The sequence below is a fragment of the Lutra lutra genome, chromosome 1, assembly GCF_902655055.1.
Source record: "Lutra lutra chromosome 1, mLutLut1.2, whole genome shotgun sequence".
NCBI lineage: Eukaryota > Metazoa > Chordata > Mammalia > Carnivora > Mustelidae > Lutra > Lutra lutra.
Genome location: NC_062278.1, coordinates 61,079,500 through 61,102,264, shown reverse-complemented (window position 1 = coordinate 61,102,264; position 22,765 = coordinate 61,079,500). Strand labels below are relative to the sequence as shown.

Sequence of the window (22,765 nt, the reverse complement as noted above, 5' to 3'; positions counted from 1 at the left end):
TTTAATGGATGCTTTTTCTTTTTTTTTAAAGTATCAGCAGGTGAAAGTTGGATTGTACTCCAATACTGTTCTTTTTTGTCTTGAACTGTTCTCCCTTGTTAAACATGTTAAGGTAATACACTTTTTTTTTTCTCTTCTTTCTTCCTGTTGACATCAAGAAGTGGTGTCTTTCCAAGACCTACCACCTTGAGTTCTATGCACTTTTTAGTAGTATTTTGACTGCCCAGGTTTGGGATGTGCGTGTGTGTGTGTGTGTGTGTGTGTGTGTGTGTGTGAGTGACCTTCCTTTCTGAGTATTTGCTATTTAGAGTGGACTTCTTCTTTCTGGAGGTGATTTTGTCACCAGTAGACTCTCTGCTTTCTTCTTGGTTTGGTCATTTTCTTTTTCTTTTCCTTTTTTTTTTTTTTTTTTTAAATGACCTGTTTGGTCATTTTCAGCTGCCCTCACTCCCTGCTAGGGCTTCTGACAGGAGCTCAGAAAATATCTTTGCTGGAGTGTAGTGTGTATTTTTCTACTTATAGGTAATTTGAAGTTAGTAGTATTATCTGTTTTCCAGTCATGTAGAAGGTATGGGTTATGAGCTATTTTTGCTCCTCTTGTTGCCCTGTCTCTTGGGTTTTGGAGGATGTGTGGAGTGATTCAAATTTAGCTGGTTGCTGTTTCCTTAAGGACACTTGGAAACATGTATCATCTTTTAAGATAAGCTTCTTTCAGAACCCAAATATAACTAATCTTGTGCAATATTGCTTTTATTCTTTACATTTGAATCAAGTTACTGTTTTTTATTTGGTTGGGTTTTATCTCATTAGTTGTGTGAGTTGTGTGAGTCTGGGTTTTATCTCAGTAGTTGTGTGGTTTCCAGTTTTGAATACCTAATGTCTCAAAATGTTACTTGTTAACTATTAAACGTGAGGTATCAGGAGATCCATTAGACTTGGGATCTGGAGACTAAGTGCCTTTTGGTTTGAAAATTTCTATGAATACATGTTCCTGTGTGACCTAAAACAACAGAAATTTATTCTCTAACAATTCTGGAGAAATCTGAAATCGGTTTCATTGGACCAAAATCAAGGTTTTGGGAGGGCTACACTTCCTCCAAAGGTTCTAGAGGAGAATCTGTTCTTTGCCTTCTTTGCCCCTTCCAGGTTTTGATGGCTGTTGGTCTTCCTTGGCTTGTGACAGCTACATCATTCCAATTTCTGCCTCTGAGTTCACATCACCTTTCCCTCTGTGTGTATGTTCAACTCTTCCTTTGCCTCTCTTTTATAAAAATATACATGATACCATTTAGAGCCCCCCCAGAATAACCTCACATCCCAAGATTCTTAACTTAATCATATCAGCCTGTTTGCTGACTGTAGAATTTTGGGAGTCTGACTCTTCCTTCACTTTATCCTATCTCTGTCTCTTTCAGTCCAAGCTGCAGTATTTCTGCTGGTGTAACATTCTCAAATGACCTTGTGTGTTTCCTTTGTATGTTGGATGACATTAGAAAAAGAGGCCCTCCAGAGATCTTCCCTGGATAATTCCATCTATGTTGCTATCTGCTGAGATCATTAAGGGGATTTATGAGTCAGATGCCTAATCTCTTCAGATTAGCAAAACATTGTCTAGCCATACACTTGTCCTTTCCAGGGCGTGCTTTCCTAACAGTGTGATATCTCCTAATTTGAGCATCTTTTGCATTCTGGGCAGGCTGAAAATTTCCCAAATCACCAAGTTCTGGTTCCTTTTGGCTTAACAGTTCTTCCTGCAGTGTATCTCTTTCCTCCTACATTTCACTCTAAGCAGCAGTAAGAAAGCAGGCTGTACCTTCAACACTTTGGCTGGAAATCTCCACAGCTAAGTATCCAAGTTCATTGTTTACAAGTTCTGCTTTCCACACAACTCGGTTATGTTTTCTGGTACTTTATAATAAGGATTGCCTTTCTTCCAGTTTTCAATCACATGTTCCTCATTTCCTTGTGAGCCTTCACCAGAAGCTCCCTTAATGCTCATATTGCTACCAGTATTCCATTCATGATGATAGAGCCTTTCTCTGCCGTTCTCCTCACTTCCTCCTGGGTCCACAGTGGAAGGGTCTGTAACATCCATATTTCTATGAATAGCCTGTGTAAGGCAACCTAGGATTTTTCTAATATTTACCTAAAAATTCTTCCAGCCTCACCTATTCTTATTTCAGAGCTTTTTTTGGTAAGCATTTTTTGGATATTTTGTTACACTAGCACCTCGTATCCAGGTGCCAGAGTCTACATTAGTTTTCTATGGCTGCTATAACAAATTACCATAAACTTAATGACTTAAAACAACAGAAATTTATTCTCTCACAGTGCTGGAGGCCAGAAATCTGAAATCAGTTTCACTAGGCTGAAATCAAGGTGTTGGAGGGCCATTCACATTCCCTCTGGGTACTGTAGGGGGAAATCCATTCCTTGTCTCTTCCAACTTCTTGTGGCTGCTGGCCTTCCTTGGCCTTGAGTCAGTATAATTCCCATCTCTGCCTCCATCATCACAGCACCCTCTATGTCTGTGTGTCAGAGTCTCCTTGTGTCTCTCCCTCTTATAAGGATGCACTTGATTGCATTTAGGGCCCATCCAGATAATCCAAGGTCATCTATCTCAACATCCTTCTTAACTTAATCACATCTGCAAAGTCCCTTTTTAGTCAGATAAGGTAACATTCACAGATTCTAGGGATTCAATTATAAGTATCTTTAGGGAGGCCATTCTTAAACTTGTCATAGGTAGTATTATATTACTTTCCTTGTTGTTGTCACATAACCTGACTCTTAAAAAAGTATAAACAGGGACGCCTGGGTGGCTCAGTTGGTTAAGCAGCTGCCTTCGGCTCAGGTCATGATCCCAGCGTCCTGGGATCGAGTCCCACATCGGGCTCCTTGCTCATCAGGGAGCCTGCTTCTCCCTCTGCCTGCCATTCTGTCTGCCTGTGCTTGCTCTCTCTCCCTCTCTCTCTCTGACAAATAAATAAATAAAATCTTTAAAAAAAAAAAAGTATAAACATTAGAGACAGTAATGTGAGTTCAGACTGTTTTGGATTTTCCTAACTTATACAGAAATCTTGTTACAACACTTTTCTTAGGATTTAGCTGGAAGGTTGGACTTTGAACTAACACTTACAAAGGAGTCTTTCTGATGCTTTGATAACTAGCCCCCTTTGAATGGATTGCATTATAGGCCTTTTGCTAAATATATTTTGTAGCAGCAGCTAATGTGCAATGTACTATCCATAATTTGCATGAAAGCAACTCCCTTAGGTTGAGATTTGTGGAGCCACTAAATAAGATTTCCCCATTCCTCTTTTTTTTTTTTTTTTTTTGGTAACAGCTTTATTGATTTATAGTCCACATACCATACAGTCCATCCACTTAAGGTATAACATTCAATGATTTCTAGTATATGCAGAGTTATGCAATCTATAGTCAATTTTAGAACATTTTCATTACCCAGAAGAAACCCCGTATTCTTTAAAAGTCAAATCCCATTCCCTCCCAAGCCCTTCAGCCCTATCTAATCTATTGGATTAGTCTATTCTCTATCTCTGTAGATTTGCCTATTCTGGACATTTCATATGTGTAGAATCATTCCCTACGTGGTCTTTTGTGTCTGGTGTCTTTCACTTGGCATGTTCTCAAGATTCATCCATGTTGTAGCATGTATCTCCACTTCATTCCTTTTTATGGTTGTGTGGGTATAGTACATTTTACTTCTCCACCCATCAGTTGATGGGCATCTGGGTTGTTCCTGCTTTTTTGTCACCTACCCCTTTTAAGTCTCAGTCCAACTGGGAAATAGATAAAGGAATCAGATGGTTGGAGAATAAAGTATAAGCCTTACCAATGCTAACGATGATTATAGCAAAAGGCTTAGTTCTCTAACTCCCTATACTACAGCTCTTCTTCCCACTCCTTCTCCCTGCTCCCAGGGACTCAGGGCAGAGTCTGCTCTAGTCATTTTACTTCAGTGATGAGCATAGACTGTGTTCTGAGGACAGCCTCCTTCACAGAGAGAAACCAGAAAGGACCAAGCCGCGTACTTTCTCTGGGAGAAAGAGAGGAGAATGGGGCCCATACCACAAAAATTCAGAAAGGACAGATTTTTCCTCCGAGCAGGAGCCAAGGTGGGTGGGAAACTGGGAGGAAGATGGAATGATTCCTTCTAACACTAAGAAGACTGGCATTTTAGGTACCTGTCTTACCAGTTAAAGCAAAATGTATTTTTTTCTTTGATTTTGAATTATTAAAAGTGCTATCAATCAAACATTTAAGCAGTTGAGCAGTTTAAATGATAGCATTTATTAATTCTGATATAGCTTGTTGCCTCATATTTTATAGGTTTCTCCACCAACTGAAGGAAGATAATTCTGAGTTAATTAATAAACTGTGGACTGATATTCAGCAGAAAATAACAACACAGTCCCAAAACCCTCCAGGAACTCCATCACCTGCCCCTCCATCAGGAGAACAAAAAGGTTTGTTCCCCCATTGTATTATTTCTCACAGAACAGTAACTTGTTTTATTATGTTCTTCCTTAAACATAGTAATGTTTAAAGGAATATTATTTGGGTTTTGACTGACTTTACCTAATTGAATGAAATACTGATTGATCTGTTAATTGAAATGCTTAAAACTTTTTTTTCCTGTTCACTTGAGATTCTTTTGGAAATATTTTTTTCTTTAGCTGCTCTGAATGCTACCAGCGCTGTCAAGAGAATCCAGACCAGGCTTCAATCTGAAGAATCTACTGAGACTCTAGACTCAAGCTATGTTGTGGGACAAGTGCTGAACTCAAGGAAGCAAAAACAGTTGTTAAAGAAAGGTTCAGTCCCTCAATTTACAAAGATGAATTGTTAAACGCATAACTTGATACAGCTTCCTTTATCTCTTAGTAAAGTTTTTTCCCTTAAACCCATCCAGTTGGAGCCAGCTGATTAGACTTTTCTGAATGGTAGCTAAGAAATGCCTCCAAGTATAACAATGTAACTCTGTAGAAAGGTGGTTCTAGTACATTCATTATAGATAGTGTAAACCTGATTTAGACTGCATTTTTTATGAGAAATGGTGATAACTTCTATAAAAACCTTTTGTAAACTGTGAATAACAGTCAGTGGTTTTTCTAGTAGCTTGCTGGTATAGCTTTTCCTGGTCTTCTAATAGGGTGACTTCTGTCATTATCAGTGAAAGGAAAACTGGATTCCAGTGCTCCTTCCAAGCAGAAGAAGAATGTGTTAACAGCTAGCACAGCCTCCACAGACTTACCAAACAGCAATAATTCCAGCCTAGATGTCCTCAAACACATGATCAATGAAGTGGAACATGAAATGGAAGAATACGAACGGTGGACGGGACGCGAGGTCAAAGGACTGCAGAGTAGTCAGGGGCTTACAGGCTTTACTCTGTCACTAGTGGGTTCCCTCTGTCGCCTGGTTCGGTACCTTAAAGAGGTAAGAACAAGAGGTTATTCTCCTCTACAGAGTGCTGGTAGAAACATTTGGGTTTTTTTTCCTCTACACTTAATTTATTACAATTTCCAAATGAAGAATAATAAAATTTGAATAGCTTTGTTTAAAATATCTCAGTTTTAGATTATCTGCAGTAAGGTTTTATCCTCTTAATTTCCCTCTACATGCCAATTTATGTATCCTATAGTATAAGTGATATTGATTTTAATACAAGCTGTAGTAAATTGTAATTAGTAAGGTAAATCTATAAATAAAATCATGTCTTATGCTGACATTGAATATATTGTTTGGCAGTATTAAATTCAGTAGAACTACTAAATGTGTCCTTGTTCTATTGCTTTTCTCTGTGTTCCTACTCCTACTTTAGTTTGGAGAGTGGCATGCCTGTAATCTGTAGATACAGATGAGGAAAATTCTTCACGTTATCTGTGTGACTACTTGGGCTTTGTCTGAAGTAGATCTTTTGTTGTTCTGAAAATAATTTATAAGAGAAGCAAGAATTATTTCTGTAATTAATTTTTGAATAACCAGTCTTCAGAATGCTGAGGAATTAGAGCTAGCTCTACATTTCATTTTTCAAAAAACCTATTTAAACTGTTATCTTATGTTTTATACATTTAAATTTGTTAAACAAATACAACAGAAAATGTTCAAGGACATTTTATTTTATTTATTTATTTATTTTTTTTAAAGATTTATTTATTTGACAGAGAGATCACAAGTAGGCAGAGAGGCAGGCAGAGAGAGAGGAGGGAAGCAGGCTCCCCGCTGTGCAGAGAGCCCGATGCGGGGCTCGATCCCAGGACCCTGGGATCATGACCCGAGCTGAAGGCAGAGGCTTTAACCCACTGAGCCACCCAGTGCCCCTCAAGGACATTTTATTATTAAAATAGTTGGTTCATGGGGCACCTGGGTGGCTCAGTGGGTTAAAGCCTCTGCCTTCAGCTCGGGTCATGATCCCAGGGTCCTGGGATCGAGCCCCGCATCGGGCTCTCTGCACAGCGGGGAGCCTGCTTCCCTCCTCTCTCTCTGCCTGCCTCTCTGCCTACTTGTGATCTCTCTGTCAAATAAATAAATAAAATCTTTAAAAAAATAAATAAATAAAAAAATAGTTGGTTCATCACTCTATTCTGATGTTTCAATTTCTCTGGAGCTGTCTTCCTAAAATTACTTTTTAGTGAAATATTTATTGTACTGTCAGACTTACGAAAGTCTTATCATTCTTCTATCCTTAAATTAGGGCTCTCCAGGAATGTACTTTTGGCTCTCTGAAAGCATTGCAGGTTTAGTAGCTTCCACTTGTTAGCTATTTGAACAAACTTAGTTGTTGAATTGGTGATCAGAATCACATGGCATGAAATTCCAAGAAACAGAAGGTTCTAGATAAAAATTCTCATTCCCACCCTTAACTTCCATTTAACTAGTTTGCTTCCCTGTAGCCAGCAGTCATTGCCAGATACAGGTGTATCCTTCTAGAGATGCTCTGTGTATAATCAAGCAATATGTATGTGTCCTTCCCTCCACTTTATTCGGCAAAAATTTGTACTTATTTAAGCCTGTATACCATTCTGTTTATTATGTTCTATATAAAGAAGGGAAAAGGACACAGCATTTCATTTTAATGCAATATAAACCTTTTAATAAAAATATGTCATTCTCATTACTGTCACATATATTTTGTATTATTTTCTTTGACAGTTTTGAATAGAAACTCTTAGTTTTCAGTATTTGATGCTTTTGATGAGAGTTTATTTTTGGATGGGAATTTTATCTTATTATTGATGGAAGTTTTTTGTTTTTTTTTTTTTTGTAGAGCGAGGTCCAACTGCGTAAAGAAGTAGAGACGAGGCAGCACCTGGAACAAATGTTAGGTGATCATCGAGAGCTCATTGATGCTCTTACAGCTGAAATTCTTCTCCTTAGAGAAGAAAATACTGCTACCCAGGTACTTAGATGAGATCCCAACTTTTCTGCATTTAGTAAAATAAGGTATCTTTAAGAGTATGTAAGATTTTCTTTTAGTTGCCTTTGGTTTAGTTGTGTGGATGTGATTACTTATCTCTTCTTTATTATCATCAACAGTAGCTTTTATGGAACATTTATTATATTGGAGGTACTGTAGTAGAAACTTGAAGTACAAATAACATACAGAAAAGTCTGCTGTCTTTAAAAAAACATACTACTATTGGGGAAGACAGAATCTACATTTAAATGGTAACTACCAATATTATAGCAGTTTATCCAAAATGTGAAATAAGTGTTGTGATAGCTACTTCTAATTTCAAAACAGCAGAGGATACAATTTAGGAAGCTTCCTGTAATCATATGCCATTTAAAGTTGTTTGCAGTATCTTCATATTTATTAGATAAGTCCTTTTTGTCACTTGTCTAGCTAATTGCTCCTTTTATTTATTTTTTTTGAAGACACAGTATTTCTTCTAGAAACCAATTAATACTGCCTCAATGGTGCATTAAACATTCTTAATTTGTGCTCTTTCTGTTCTCTCTGGGTATTGCTCTCACTGCATATACCAAATTGTGTTACACATACATGTATACCTGTCATCAAGACTGAGCTGCTTGAGGGATGCCTGGGTGGCTCAGTCAATTAGGCATCTGCCTTTGGCTTAAGTCATGATCCGAGGGTCTTGGGATCAAGTCCGGCATTGGCCTCCTTGCCCAGCAGGAGGCCTGCTTCTCCCTCTGTCGCTCCCCCTGCTTGTGCTTGCGCTTTCTCTCTCTGACAAATGAATAAATAAAATCTTAAAAAAAAAAAAAAAAAGACTGAGCTGCTTGAGCAGAGATGGTTTTATTTATCTCTTTGTTCTCCAGTGATGGTTGTTATTACTTTTATTTTTAGCCAAAAGAGACTGGAAAAGCCATAGTAGGCAAGTTGTGTTGTATCAATGGATATTAGATATAAGACATGCATTTTTTTAATTGATCTGTCCATTTCACATACCATTTAATTATCTTATAGAAGTGTACAATTCAGTGGTTTTTAGTATATTCACAGAGTTTTACACCAGCACCGTTATCTAATTCCAGGATGTTTTCCTCACCCCAAAGAGAAACCCCAAGCTTGTTAGCAGTCACTCTTTGTTCTCTCCTCCTTACAGCTCCTGGCAATTATAAATCCACTTTGTGTTTCTAAAGATATGCCAAATGTGGATATTTCATATAAATGGAATTATGCAATATGTAATCTTTTGTATCTGATCTCTTTCACTTAGCATAATGTTTTCAGGGCTTAACTATGTTGTAGCATGTGTCAGTACTTCATTCCTTTTTATTTTCCACTAATATTCCATTATAAGGATAGACCTCATTTTGGTTATCCATTCATCAATTGATGGACATTTTTAGTTGTTTCTACCTTTTCGTGTACTATGAGTGAATAATGCTGCTATGAACATTCATGTACAAGTATTTGTGTGAATTTAGGTTATCAATTCTCTTGGGAAGGTGAGCAGTTTTAAAATGTACTAGTTGAAAAAAAAATAAGTGAAATGTACTAGTTGGCTCAACAAATTGTATTGATTTGGGCCGGGGACTGTTATTGGTGCAGGAGATACAGTCATGAACACAGAAGCAATCTTTGGGTGAAGTTGTGAAAAGTGACCATATTATTAATCTATTTTGAAGGCAAACAGTAGGATTTTTCCGATGGGTTGGATTTGGATATGGGGTAAAGGAAAGGATGTGAGAGGAGTCAAGGGTGATTCCAAAGTTAGGGGCTGAGCATTTAGAAGGATGCAGTTGCTGTTGATGAGTTGGGAATGTTCAGGGGGAGTTTGGTTTTGTACATGTTAAGTTTGAGAAGCATATGTGAGTTCTAGATGGAGATGCTGAATAGGTCATTAGAGATGATTGTGGAATTTGGGAAAAATTTGAGCTGGTATGAAATTGTTTAGTGTACTTTATTCAGTAGTCCCACTAACAATTCTGACCATCTGTGATTTTTATAAAATGTCTATACATTTTGGATACATATACATATACATATATATGTGTATGTGTATAATACCTCTTATCTTGGTGTATATATTTTTTCTTAACCTTATTTTATATACATTACGTAACTTCTTCCTGGGTCATGTTTATCAGTATAAGTGCTTGTGTAATATTCTGTTAAATTAGCTTGAGTCAGTTGATACCATTTATATAAAGAGGTTTTATAGATCAAAAGCACTGTAAAAAGGTTAATTCTTATTGTTGTATGGTAGTGTATTTATTAATTAATAATATTCTGTGATACATTTAACCATTCCTCTGTCGTGGGGCTTTTAAAACATTTATGATTATGTGTTCTTACAAATGCATGACTTTAGTATTTGAATGAAAGTCTGAAGTTCCTAGAGGAGTAAAGTGGTGATACAGTTCTGCATGTCTAGGTAATGATCTGAGGTCTGATATTGCGATGATATTATTTCATTCTTTTTTCTCCAGGCAAGACTTCAGCAGTACATGGTCACAACAGATGAGCAACTTATATCTCTGACACATGCCATGAAGAACTGTCCTGTGATAAAAAGCAACAAAGAGTATCAGGTATCCGAAAGGGGATCCACAAGCAGGAAAATGATAGACAATCTGGGTGAGTATGGTCTTATCATCCCAGGTTGGCATTAAACACAGAGTAAACAAAACTATAAACTTAAATGTTATTGGTCATGTGTACATAGATAACATTGTCACGATGACAGTTGCCATCACTATTTCCAGCTAATATATGTTGGGTACTTGCACTATGCCAGGCACTTTTTAAGTGTTTTATGTGTATTATCTCATTTAGTCCTTGTGATAATCTAATGAGGTAAGTATTATTGTTATCCCTGCTTTCAGGATGAGAAAACCAAGGCTTTGAGAGGGTTGGTAGCTTAGCAAGATCATACAACTAGAAAGTAGCAGAATTTGCTTCTTAGACCACTGGGGCTTTAGTGCCAACACTTTTCATCACTGTGCACCAGGTTCAGGAGGAGAGGAGATGGTCTTGGAAAGAAAAAGGAATATTGAGTTTTAAAAATTTGTAACTTTTTTTCATCTGTGGTGGTATTTGGAAAGCCTTTCTTCACTTCCTGTGCCATCCTATGTCAGAGTCTGAATAGGACAGTTAGGCTTTTTCATGTTTTTTGCTTCTAAGTAACACTTTGATGAGTATCTGTGTGTGGTGAGTATTTTATGTATTTAGGAGTGTTTTCTCATGAGGGATTCTGAGAAGTGGCTGACTAAAATTTAACTTGCATGAAATAAACTCAATGGCTGAGGCAGGTCTCAGGGACTAAGTGCTTTTCTCAAAAGCAGCCCCTTCTTCCCAGTGCTGGCCCCTTGGGAGCCTTGCCTGTGAGTTACAGCTAAAGGACGATATGGCCTAAAAAGTGAAGACTCTAGAGTCCATGTGATTTAGCTTTCTGTAGAAATGCATGTAAGTGTAAATACCTGCAGTGTATCTGTAGTTACAAGTGCTGACAGCCTCTCATCTTCTTCAGAGGGCCCTGTTGTAAATGCTAATGTCTCCATGCCATTGGCGTTCAGAGGGGAGGAAGCGGCTGAATTCACACAGGAAGACTTGCCTGTTAAACTGTCTCAGGTGCCAACTCCCCCGGATAGTGTGAATCTGACTAACAGTTTTCCCGCACATATATTTGAGCCGGCTGTGTTGTTGACACCACCCAGGCAGAAGAGCAATTCAGGATTCTCTCCCTTGCAGGACGGTAAGCAGGCTTCTTCTAAAGCTGCCTGACAGTTGTTTTTTTATGCTTTATAAATGCAACATACTGTGTCCATTGTTACCCAGTAAAGGGAATTCTGAAAGATATTGATTGCCACACATAAACTTTAAGCTAAAGGAGGATTTTTCAGGGTTGTGTATATCATGTGTGTTACACCTGTGGTGAAATGTCACGTTAGATTTCATTATGTATCTGTTCTATTAGACATTGCAAATATTATATCAGATCAAAGGATTAGAGTCCTCAGCATTAAAATGTAGAGTACGGGAAATCCTCCTTTCCCTGTGGGCCAGGAGCATAGGAAAGGGTAAGAAACAAGAGATTGTACTCCAGAGAGAGAGTAATGAAATTTAGCCAAGGAAAGGTAAGAACTGTGACTATAAGGATTTTGTAAGTCAGATTTGGTTATTAACCTCTTTCTCACTGAAATTTCTTTAGCTTAGTCAGTTGAGGTAATTTTATAATGAAAGTTGATCAATAATTAAAAATAGCTTTCAGGTCACTTTTTGCAGGACATATATAGAGTTTAGAATAAAAAATTAAAAAAAAATTTTTTTTAAGATTTTATTTATTTATTTGACAGACAGAAATCACAAATAGGCAGAGAGGCAGATAGAGAGAGAGGGAGAAGCAGGCTCCCCGCTGAGCAGAGAGCCCGATGCGGGCCTCGATCCCAGGACCCTGAGATCATGACCTGGGCTGAAGGCAGAGGCTTTAACTCACTGAGCCACCCAGGCGCCCTAAAAATTATTGTTTATCCTTAGCTCAGAGATTCTTAACTTGGGGTACTTCTTCAGAAGTACCATGGAGTGTTTCATTGTTTGGAAAATTATGTTTATTTGTCCACCTGTGCATTTTTTCTGGAGCTATAGAACCTTTTTTTTTAATAATTCTTCAGTCAAAAAACTACCTTAGATTCTCCTCCAGTGTTTTTAGAAAAATGTTATTCAGCCCTGATTTGCATACATTTTCTATTTCTTTGAGTGTTTACATTCTTACACAGGGGAACAGAATAATAACTTTTATTGTCATTGGAACTTAGAAATTTGGTCAGATTTTCTGTACCTTCTTTTCAATAAAGTACCTGAAGAGGCCATAAGAGTTAAAGAAAATGACAAGTTCTTGTGATGATAAGATTTGTTTTGGCATTTATTATGTGACTGTAAATTCTGTCAAGTCTTTTTGGTATAGGGAGACAGTGCTAGGCTGAGGGTCAGAAGTGCTAGAATCTTGGCCCATCCGGTGACTAGCTGGGAGGCATGGAACTAAGACACTTACCATCTCTACGTTCATTTTTCTGGCTTCAGAATGAGAGATTTTTCTTTTATCTTTAATGTTCATCTGGCTCTATAGTTCTGTGAAATGGTATCTCCTCTTTAGAGCCTAGAGAGAATTGTTAACTCTGAATCGGAGATATGATTTCAGTTCTGATTTCTGTTCAGGTTAGATTTTCATTCTCAAAGTAAGCTTTCAAATGTTTACATGGTATTAATATGCTCATCTAATGATCTCTTGAGATATTATAAAGTATTTCCCACCGGTGGTAGGAAGATAGCTTGAAGTTGTTCTTCTTCTTTTTTTTTTTTTAAAGTAGGCTCCACCCCCAGTGTGGGGTCCAACATGGGCTTGAACTCACAACCCTGAGATCAAGACCTGAGCTGAGATCAAGTTGAATGCCTAAGGAACTCAGCCACCCAGGCACCCCAAATTCTTTTAAAGAAACAATTACCATAAGTATTTTTACTCTGATTACAAATATACTAAATGTCCACTAAAGCAAATTATTTGGGGGCTGTTATAGACACCTCTTTGTTAGCAGGTTTGCCTTGAAAATAATGCCACACATTTCTTTTATAGTGTGCAGATGGAATAACCTTTGAACATGTATTCTTAGTTGGTGAAGTTTTGTCATCATATTTTTCAGACTTTTATTTAGAATGCCCACATATAAAAAATTGTTCAGATAAAGGTGGGAGGTACATAGAGCCGTTTATCAGCCTTTAGTTATACTCTGGAATAGCTCTGTCCAATAGAACTTTCTGTGATGATGAAAATGTTCTGTGTCTGCTCCATTCATATTGGTAGCTGCTAGCATCAGTGGGCACTTTAAATGTGGCTAATGTGACTGAAGAACTGAATTATTAATTTTATTTCACTTTAATTGATTTGAATTTGAATTTGAATAACTGCGTATGTCCAGAGACTCTCGTAATGGACAGCATTGCCCTAGAATTTCCCATCATAGATCATTTCCGTTAGCTACTGATTGACTTCTACTTTCTTTTACAGCCACACTTTTTGAAAGAGTAGTATATATATGCTGTTTTCATTTTCTTATCTCCCATTCATTCTTCATTTTCAAGTGTCAATTCTAATTTATATTTTGATGTGGTTAAAAAAGGCACATACAAAGGTCTTTTCCTCTTTCATCTTTAGGCCTGCCCTAAGAGGGAAGCATTTTTTCCCAATTTGATTTCTGCTCATTTTGTGGTAGTCTGCATAATTAATATAAGATATTTTTATATATTTTCTCTTAAATTTTAACTTTATGCAATAATTGTAGACTGTCCTTTATTAAAGAAGAGGGTTTAATTAACATTAACTCCTACTTTCCTTCTCTATCTAATTTGGATGATTATATTTTAATTTTTAATTCTTCTATTGCTTAACTTTTGTGACTTCAAATACTTTCTATCTCTTCTTTGTTAACGCTATGCAGTAGCTCTTGGCTTTCCACTATGAAAGACAGGGATACTAGCTCTGCTTCCCTTCTGGCTCTCCTGTGCTTCCACTTCACACCTTCACTCAGTCTATATTTCCTTTTACTGTGTTGAGTTTGGTGACATTTCCTTTGTTCCATTACTACAATTATGTCTTCTGTGTCTTGTCTATAGATGGTTCCTGAAACTTGAAAACAAGTGACTGTTTTTTTGTTTCTTGATCTATTGTTACTATTAGTCTTTGTGCCACAGGAAGGAAAAAGTTCTTAGTATGAAGATCAAAGTGAATTTATTTCACTTAATCAGTTGTTCAGAATATTTAAGTTTGCTCTATATTTATACTGACTTTCTTCCTTAGTTTTTGTTTTGCCTGGAGTTTTGTTTACACAAGAATAATGTGCTTTACTCTCTTGTTTACACATGAATGATAGCTTCTGGTCCTTTAGTTATACTGTGTGTGGCATGGAATTCACTTTCATTCCAGAGATAATTCCCAGAGCTCTTCCACCGGCTCCAATCTGCACTGATTGCTCACTCGGGTCCGCCACATACCTCTTATCCTGAGACTTGCTAAGGTCACACTCCTGGGGTTATATCTACTATTTCCTGGATTCCATTTATTCCTCTTTGGTTTTCTCCCTCAGGTTTCTGAAAGAAATCATTAGAATGAGTGTATAGAAGGTAAATCCCTAAGTTCTTAAAAATCTGAGAACATTTTTCCTTTTTCTGTTATACTTGGTTGATAATTTGCCTAGATATAGAATTCTAGGTCCATAATCCTTTACCCTGAGAAATTTGAGGCATTGTTCTATTGATTTTTACTATCTGGTATTGCAGTTCAGATGTGTGATGTAATATCTAACTTTTATTTCTTTGTATTTGACCTACTTTTTCTTTGTGGAAGCTTTAGAATTCCTTTATTTTTATTCTGACCTTGCATAAGGTGTGTCTAAATGTGTGGGTTTTTTTTTTTCTTTTTTCTTTTTTCTTTTTCCCTCTCTCATTGCACTATGAGGCACCAGTGGGACCTTTTGGACATGAAGACACATGACTTTCTGCAGTTTTAAAAAATAGTATATTGACCTTCTGGACCATTTTCTTATGTATTTAGCCTTATATCTTCCTTCTTATATTCTGGAAGATTTTTTTTTTTTTTCACTTTATATTCAACCCTGTCTTTTATTTTTTTTAAAATTTCACCAAGTTATATTTTTAATTTCTAAGCAACAGCCCTTTCATAGTGTTTGATTGTCCTTTTTTCTTTGATGCTTATTACAAATGCATTATCTTGGGGCACCTGGGTGGCTCAGTTGGTTAAACGGCTTCCTTCAGCTCAGGTCATGGCTTCAGGGCCCTGGGATGGATTCTGGAGCCAGGCTCCTTGCCCAGCAGGGAGTCTACTTCTCTTTCTCTCTCAAATAAATAAATAAAAATTAAAAATAACAACAACAACAAACAGCACAACAAAACAAAGCAAATGCATTATCTTCCAGAAACACTCTTCTGAGTATACCCTTTAGAATTTTATTACATTATCTTTTGTATCTGAATTTTCCTTCTCTTCTGAGTATACCCTTTAGAATTTTATTATATTTTGTATCTGAATTTTCCTTCTGTTCTGAGTATACTCTTTAGAATTTTATTATATTATATTTTGTATCTGAATTTTCCTTCTGTTCTAAGTATACCCTTTAGAATTTTATTACATTATCTTTTGTATCTGAATTTTCCCTTCTCATCTTCTGTCTTTTGTTCTGTTTTCCTATCCTGGTTTTTCTGTTTTGTGCTGTTGATTTTCCTTATATGTCTGGTGATCCTTCATTGCCTATCATAGTTAAGAATAAAGGACTGGACCGAATGTTATAGGTAGTTGGCATAGGTTTTCTCTCCTGGGGTGTAGGTTGGCCTAGGTCTTTTTTCCCAATAGACTTTCCGTTCAGCAGTTGCTTTGATATATGGACACGCTTCATTAACTGCCAGCTTGCTTTTAGGGTATGTAAGTAGGATCCAGCTGTTTCACTGGGGCTACCACAATTGCCCTCCCCAATGCTATTTTTTTCACTTTTGAGGATGACTGGGGCGAGTAGGCAGCACAGCTTGACCAACATAACAATAAAGTAGATTAACTTTCAAGTTATTCTCCAATTTTCAGCGTACTTCTCACTTTCTCCTTCTGCACAGTCGGCTTTGAACTAGTGGCCTTTTTCCGGTTCTCCCAGAAAGACTGGCTTTTACCTATCACTTTCTTGTAACATATACATGTTCTAAACTGTGGCTTCTGCTCAATTCATTCTTTCATACACTTCCCATCCACTTTTAGTCTTTCAGAAATGTGTCAAAATAATCTCATTTGCTAATGACTTTCTTCCTAGATCATAATCTTCACTGATATGAGTTTATTAATTTTTTAATTTCCTTGTTGTCAGTGAAAGAAGGTGAGTCTGTAGTCTTGAACTAGGAGCATCTGTCTCCCCAGTTCTTTCTCTATTAGGTCATTTCCCCTAAACTACTCCTGCTATGGGCTTCAGTGGCCTTCAGGTTAGTAACTCCAGTGTACTTTTCTTCTTTGTGTTTCTTTGTGTTTCTACTAGGTCTTACAGTAGTATTGTATGTGGTTAACCACTCCCTTTTGGTTTCCTTCATACCACGTTCTTGTAATATTTCTCTAACCATTCTGGCTGCCCCACTTCAGTCTGCTTTGCTAGCTTCTCCTCTTTATGCAGCTCTGCATGTTGATTTTCTCATGTGTCGGTATTGGTTTCTTTTCTTGTTCAATTTTTTTTCTCTAAATAATCTCAACCATTCTCATTGCTCCCAATACTGTCTATATGCCAGTGACTTCCAGTTTTGTATCTTCACCTAGATGAGTCTTAAGTTTCTGACCCATGAGCCCATTTGCCTGGGGGAATATTTGGATAAATCATCAGGCACTTAAACTTATCCTGTTCAAAGTGGAATTCTTGATAGCTTCCCTTCCCCCAAATCTGTTCTTATCTTCTCCATCTCTGTAAATCGTATCACTGCCCACTCAGTTGCACATGCCATCTTGATCTGTGTGTTTCCCTTACTCCCCGCTTCCAGTTCATCACTCTTGGTTCTATTGCCAAAATATTTCTCAAGTATACCCACTTCTCTCCATCTCTATAGCCAACATACCCTCGTTGGAGCTATCATCATCTTTCTCTTAAACTACCACAATGGCTTACTGGTCTCCCTACTTCCATTCTTGGATCTTCCAATTAACACAGCATTTAAGAAATATAAATTGAGTCATTGTCAAACCTTCTCCATATTTCATTGATCTTGGATTAAATTACAAAATTCCAAACATGGCTTGAGTGAGAAATATTTCTGTACACCTCTCCAATCTCATATTTTTCCCATTCTCCCTTGTTACTGTATTACACTAAATTGGCCTCATTTCTTTGCTCTTTCCTATTTTTGGGCATTCACATATGTTGTTCTCTCTGCCTGTACTATTCTTTGCTCTGCTTTCTGCCACATATGTAATCATTTTTAAATTTTACTTCTTCAGAGACGCCTTTCCTATCTTCAGTTTACAGTAGGTATTTATACTCCCTACACCCCCAGTATTCCCAGATACGAGTTAATACATGTATTAAAATGTGAACTTGGCAGACTTTTTTTTTTATAAGGATACTGATAAAGCCTTAAGGAATATAAAAGTCTCTGTATTTGATTGTTTGAGGTGGCATTGGTGGTATATTCCCTGCTAAAATAATTTAGGCACTCAGAAACCAGACCCTTCTCTTGAAATACATTTCTAACTACCATGATGAGTAATGAGATGATTTTAGAGCCAGTCTGTGGCTAAATGATGTATGTTTATTCTGTTTTAATTTTATCTACAGTATTGAGGAGGACTGTTCAAACTCGTCCTGCTCCACGAATTCCTCCAACTGTGGAAATCATTGAGAAGGAACAAAATTGGGAAAAGACGGCCTTCCCTACTGACACAGACAATCAGAATTCAAGTGAAGAGAGTCGTCTCTTCACTCAGAGGTGGAGGGTGTCTCACATGGGGGAAGATCTGGAGAACAAAGCCCAGGCTCCTTTTGTTAACCTCTCCCAGCCCTTCTGTAGTTCCCATTCAAACACTCAGCAGGCCAGAATCCCCGAGTACTCAGAAGAGACCCCGGTACTGGGAGACGGGCAGCAGCTTAGAACAAGTGAAGCATTAATACAAAGAAAAGACATCATGGCACGAATTGCTGAGTTGACCCTGCAGAATTCAGCTATCAAGGCACATCTGAATAATATTATTGGGCCAGGAGGAGAGCAAGGGGATGGAGTTCGGGAATTAAACAAACAAGAGACAAGTCATGTGAGCAACATGACTGCAGTGAGTACCAGTTAAGGGTTGACTAAGGACATTTAGGAATTTAAGTACTTTGCTGGAACAAAGGGTTCCTGGATATCTTTGAGGCTGCTACTAGAAGGCTTATGCTTTGTCATGTCCTCATCACAAAAAAAAAGAAAAGTTATTTATCAGTTTATTTAACACGTACAGTAAAAGAGGACAACATAAAATAGAAAACGATGAAAATGAATGAGGAAAATAAGACAAAGGTAAAATGTTTAGAAAAGCTGAAATTAAGCTGCAGATGAAGTTATAAATATAAAATGCAAAATTAGTTTGAGTTTGAAAGCCTGCTATTCAGCTACATTTTAATTGAAAGCATTTTTATTCTCATAGGGCTCATACAAGAGAATTATGTGTAGCTGGGCCTCAATTCATGAGGAGTTAATTTTTTAGGACACACAATGCATTTTCCTGTAGAAATGATGTTTTAAAGGATTATTAAAGTCAGACTTTAATGTATGTATGAATCATCTGGAGATCTTGCTAAAATGCAGTTTCTGATTGAGCAGTTCTGAGATAGTACTTGTGCATTTTTGACAAGTTCTCAGATGGTACCGGACTGAGGATTATGCTTTGAATAGAAAAGTCTGCCTATTATAGTGAAGGAATTTTGTAGGCTAACCAGGTAACTTAAATCTTCATTTTCTTGTTCATGGGGAGAAAAGGGATTCTAAAGTCCAGCTAGTGACTGTTTATAACATGTTCTTATGCTGGTCCCAGTGATGGGAGACATGTCCTTTTACCACTTTGTGAGCCACAGTGGCTCCTGTCAGGGTTCTGATAGCAGACGGAACAGTCTTTTAGCAGTGGGAAGGAGCTGGGCAGCTTTATGGATTAAGGATTCCAGAGGTGATTGCTTCTATAAAGGCCTTTACCAATGATAGATTGAGGGCTTCCATGAGGAAGTTTAGGAAGAGATGGGGGTGGGCTTAAGGGCCACCTCTGTCAGCACAGACTCACGGGAAATAAGGGCAGTATGAGTGTGGAGTCACAGAGTAATAGTCAGAGGGGACTGGCAATCTTTTACCAGGAAGAAGTATTAGGAGTGGGCAGCTGCCATCGGTATAGATGTGTATAAGTACAGATTGCCTTAATTTTGAGTCATTGGAGGTATTTCTGCATTTGTGGAATTTTGACAATTATTTGAAGCAGGTAACTAGCTCTTGGTTTTAAAAAGGCAACAGAGCTGAAAATTGAGCTTGCCTGCTTTTCTAATTAGTATACAGATCAGGCTAGTGAGGATAATCTGTTATTGTCTTCACCACTCTCTTTGTCATAATCTGAATTTCAGAGTGATCTTTAAATGTTTTGTTTATCTCTCTTTTTTAAAATTAATGAATGTATGTTACAAATTAGTGATTTCTATTAGGAATTTTTTTTTTCCTCAAAGAGACGTATTTAACTAGATGAAATAATCAAGAATGACACATGAATTCGTCTCAGGAATTTTCATATTAAATTTATGTTATATTCCTTGGGTGGCTTTTTTACTCTACCTTTCATATTCTTTTCTAGTCACCACATTTCTCAAATTAGATATCTGAGGCCAAACATGGCTTGGGGTGGCTGACCCCTGGTCAAGAAGAGTGATAAGATTCCTAGAAATCTTTGCCAAATAACTCATGGTACGTGTATGACGATTGGGATGGTAGAAGCATCTCTCGAGGATAACAGATCCTCTTTTCTATACTGAGATTCACACCACAGATCTATCATTAATAGACCTGTTACTTAGAAGTCAGGTCAGTAGTAGTACTCTCTTTGCTCATGGGACCTTTTGTGTACCTCAACAAACATGAAGAGATAAAGGGAAGCTTTGTCCCACAGACGTTCTCCATGGACAGTGGGACTAGAGGGATTATGTGGTGCCAGTATCAGAAGATTGGTATTCCTTTCCTTTAGCCCTAATTTTTCAATTAAATGACTTTTATTCTTTGCCTACTATTCAAGTTTACATATAGTAAGGGCCGTGAATACTAACTAGCTGGCTCTTAGTGGAAGAGCTCAGTTTTACAAAAAGTTAAAATTGTTTGGATTGTTTTTAATGTGGAATTTGTGCCTTTTTTTTTTTTTTTTTTAAAGACCTCTCCAGCAACACAACCTCTAACATCAAGTAGCATGGAGGAGCGGATTGCAGAATTGAATCGGCAGAGTATGGAGGCTCGTGGAAAACTCTTGCAGTTAATAGAGCAGCAGAAACTTATTGGTCTGAATCTCTCCTCTCCACCAGTATCACCCATTCCATCACCTCCCAGAGCATGGACTGGTTGGTCACAAATTCATGATTTAAAAGCCAGACACATGAGAGTTTTTACTTTCTTGATTTTGCAAGTATATATTGAGCTGAAAGAAATCTCAAAGCATATATTTCAATGTCTTCAATTTCACATTGAAAGAAACAGACCTAAGTCTCAGAATAAGTGACAGAAATAAGACTAGAAGGCCACTCTCCTGGTAGAAAGCTGTACCATGGTGCCTGCAGTTAATCTTTGGTATCTAAGTTCTTAAGTTGCCTGATGTGTAAATGGGATTCATTATAGTGTATGATTCACTTAGGACCTATGCAGTGGCTAAGTATAAAACATTAGCATCAAAATGATAATTTAGAATTTCATCAGCAACAAATTACAAGTTATTTTATTAAAACCAATTAAAACATTTTTATTTGTAAATTAAACTTCCCATTCTGTTATTTTATTTAGGAGTGTGATAAACCAGAGGGGCTTCTGAATAATAGGCTAGTGACTGAAAAATTAGTTGTCATAACATTTACAAACAAAAAAGTATGGATGAAATGAAGTAGATCTTAAGTTTTCTTTGGCAAAAATTGAATTACTAAGACCCTCAAGGGATAGAGCTGTATGAAGGCTATAGAGAGACTAATTTTGGCCCCGTATAAAAGAAGGTTCTAATTGTGAGGGATAGAAAATAATTATATCCTAAGTAGTGTGTTCTCTGAGGTGTTTTAGACGGATTCATCTGTCCTGAGGCTGGTTGAAGTAAGCTATCTTTAAGGTATCTGCCAATAAGACTTAAATTTTTTTATTAATTCCAGTATAGTTAACATACAGTGTTATATTAGTTTCAGGTGTATGATACAGTGATCCAACAATTCTCTACATTACTCAGTGATTACTTAGTGTGCTCTTAATCGCCTTCACCTGTTTCACCCATCCTCCCACCCACCTACCCTATAAGACTTTTTCTCTCAGTTACAAATCATTTCTTTTTTCAAACTCCAGACCTAGAAAGCAGACTCTTGAAAATTACATGAAAATGACAGATAATGCATTCCCCCAGGGTCTTTTCTCTTTGCTTATTCTAGCTTCTTCATAGTCATGAAGTGTAGAGGCAACTTCTGATTAAAGCACTCGATACGTTTGAACATCTACTACCTGCCACCCTGCTCTGGGCCTTTGGAAAACTGCTTCAAACAGGACAAATCCCTGTCCAGCATTAGGAGATAATGTCTTTAGCGCTAAGTGCAATGAAGAAGAATAAGCCAAATTACTCTTAAGAATAATTTTGTAATACATTAGACATCTTCTGTTTCAGTTGTTCTTTAAGTTTAAAAGTACTTTGTTTCTATTATCTTAATTAGTTCTCAACACACCCTGGGAGTATACAGAGCTGGTCTTATAGCTTTTTGATACATAAGTAAACTGAGGGAAAAGAAGTGATTTGTCTGAAGTTCTAAAACAAATTGGTAAATTTGCAAACTGCATTCTTTTTTTTTTTAAAGATTTTATTTATTTATTTATTTGACAGAGAGAGAGATTACAAGTAGGCAGAGAGGCAAGCAGAGAGAGAGGGGGAAGCGGGCTCCCAGCTGAGCAGAGAGCCTGATTCGGGGCTTGATCCCAGGATCCTGAGATCATGACCTGAGTCAGAGACAGAGGCTTAACCCACTGAGCCGCCCAGGTGCCCCTAAATGGAGTTCTTTTCATTCCAGTGGTTATATCTCCAAAATACTCTTTTTTGATGATTTCTCCAAGATATTCCTTTTTAAAAGTAAAATTTTTGGTTTCATGGGTACCTTTATGCACTGTGATGATAAAGATATAAATAGTCATATGCCATGCAAAACCTCTTTTGTTTTCTAGGGTAATGGAGGAATATGTCATACAATTAAATATGATTTCATTACCCAATAAAGCTCTTAAGTACTGATTCCTAGGAGCCTCTGTGAAACTGCCCAGGATAGACATTAAGTCTTTCATTAGTAGTAGATAGTAAATATTTGTTAAGTGATAATCTACTTGTGAAATATTGAAAATGAATACAATTATACTTGCCATTGGCTATATGAGCTCTTCAGCCAACTTTCCCTTCCTAAGCTAATGCCTTCAGGAATCTAATAGTGTAATAGATTTAGGGGATTTAAAGTTTTTATTGAATGACTTCAGAAATTTTCCTTTTTCTTTTTAATTTTTTTGAAAATTTTAGAT

The 22,765-nt window shown here is 37.2% G+C and overlaps 1 protein-coding gene across 7 annotated transcripts in view; it reads left to right on the top strand.

Moving 5' to 3' along the window:
• The window catches only part of SPICE1 (spindle and centriole associated protein 1), a 68,373-nt gene that overhangs the window by 41,529 nt on the left and 4,079 nt on the right, over positions 1–22,765 (top strand). For all 7 annotated transcript variants that reach the window (XM_047724946.1, XM_047724939.1, XM_047724943.1 and 4 more), the window contains exons 8-15: positions 4,354–4,490; positions 4,701–4,838; positions 5,198–5,463; positions 7,295–7,426; positions 9,931–10,078; positions 10,971–11,195; positions 17,806–18,296; positions 20,400–20,583. In XM_047724946.1, coding sequence (XP_047580902.1) covers positions 4,354–4,490; positions 4,701–4,838; positions 5,198–5,463; positions 7,295–7,426; positions 9,931–10,078; positions 10,971–11,195; positions 17,806–18,296; positions 20,400–20,583 — 1,721 coding nt within the window. The remainder of the gene's footprint in view (positions 1–4,353; positions 4,491–4,700; positions 4,839–5,197; positions 5,464–7,294; positions 7,427–9,930; positions 10,079–10,970; positions 11,196–17,805; positions 18,297–20,399; positions 20,584–22,765) is intronic.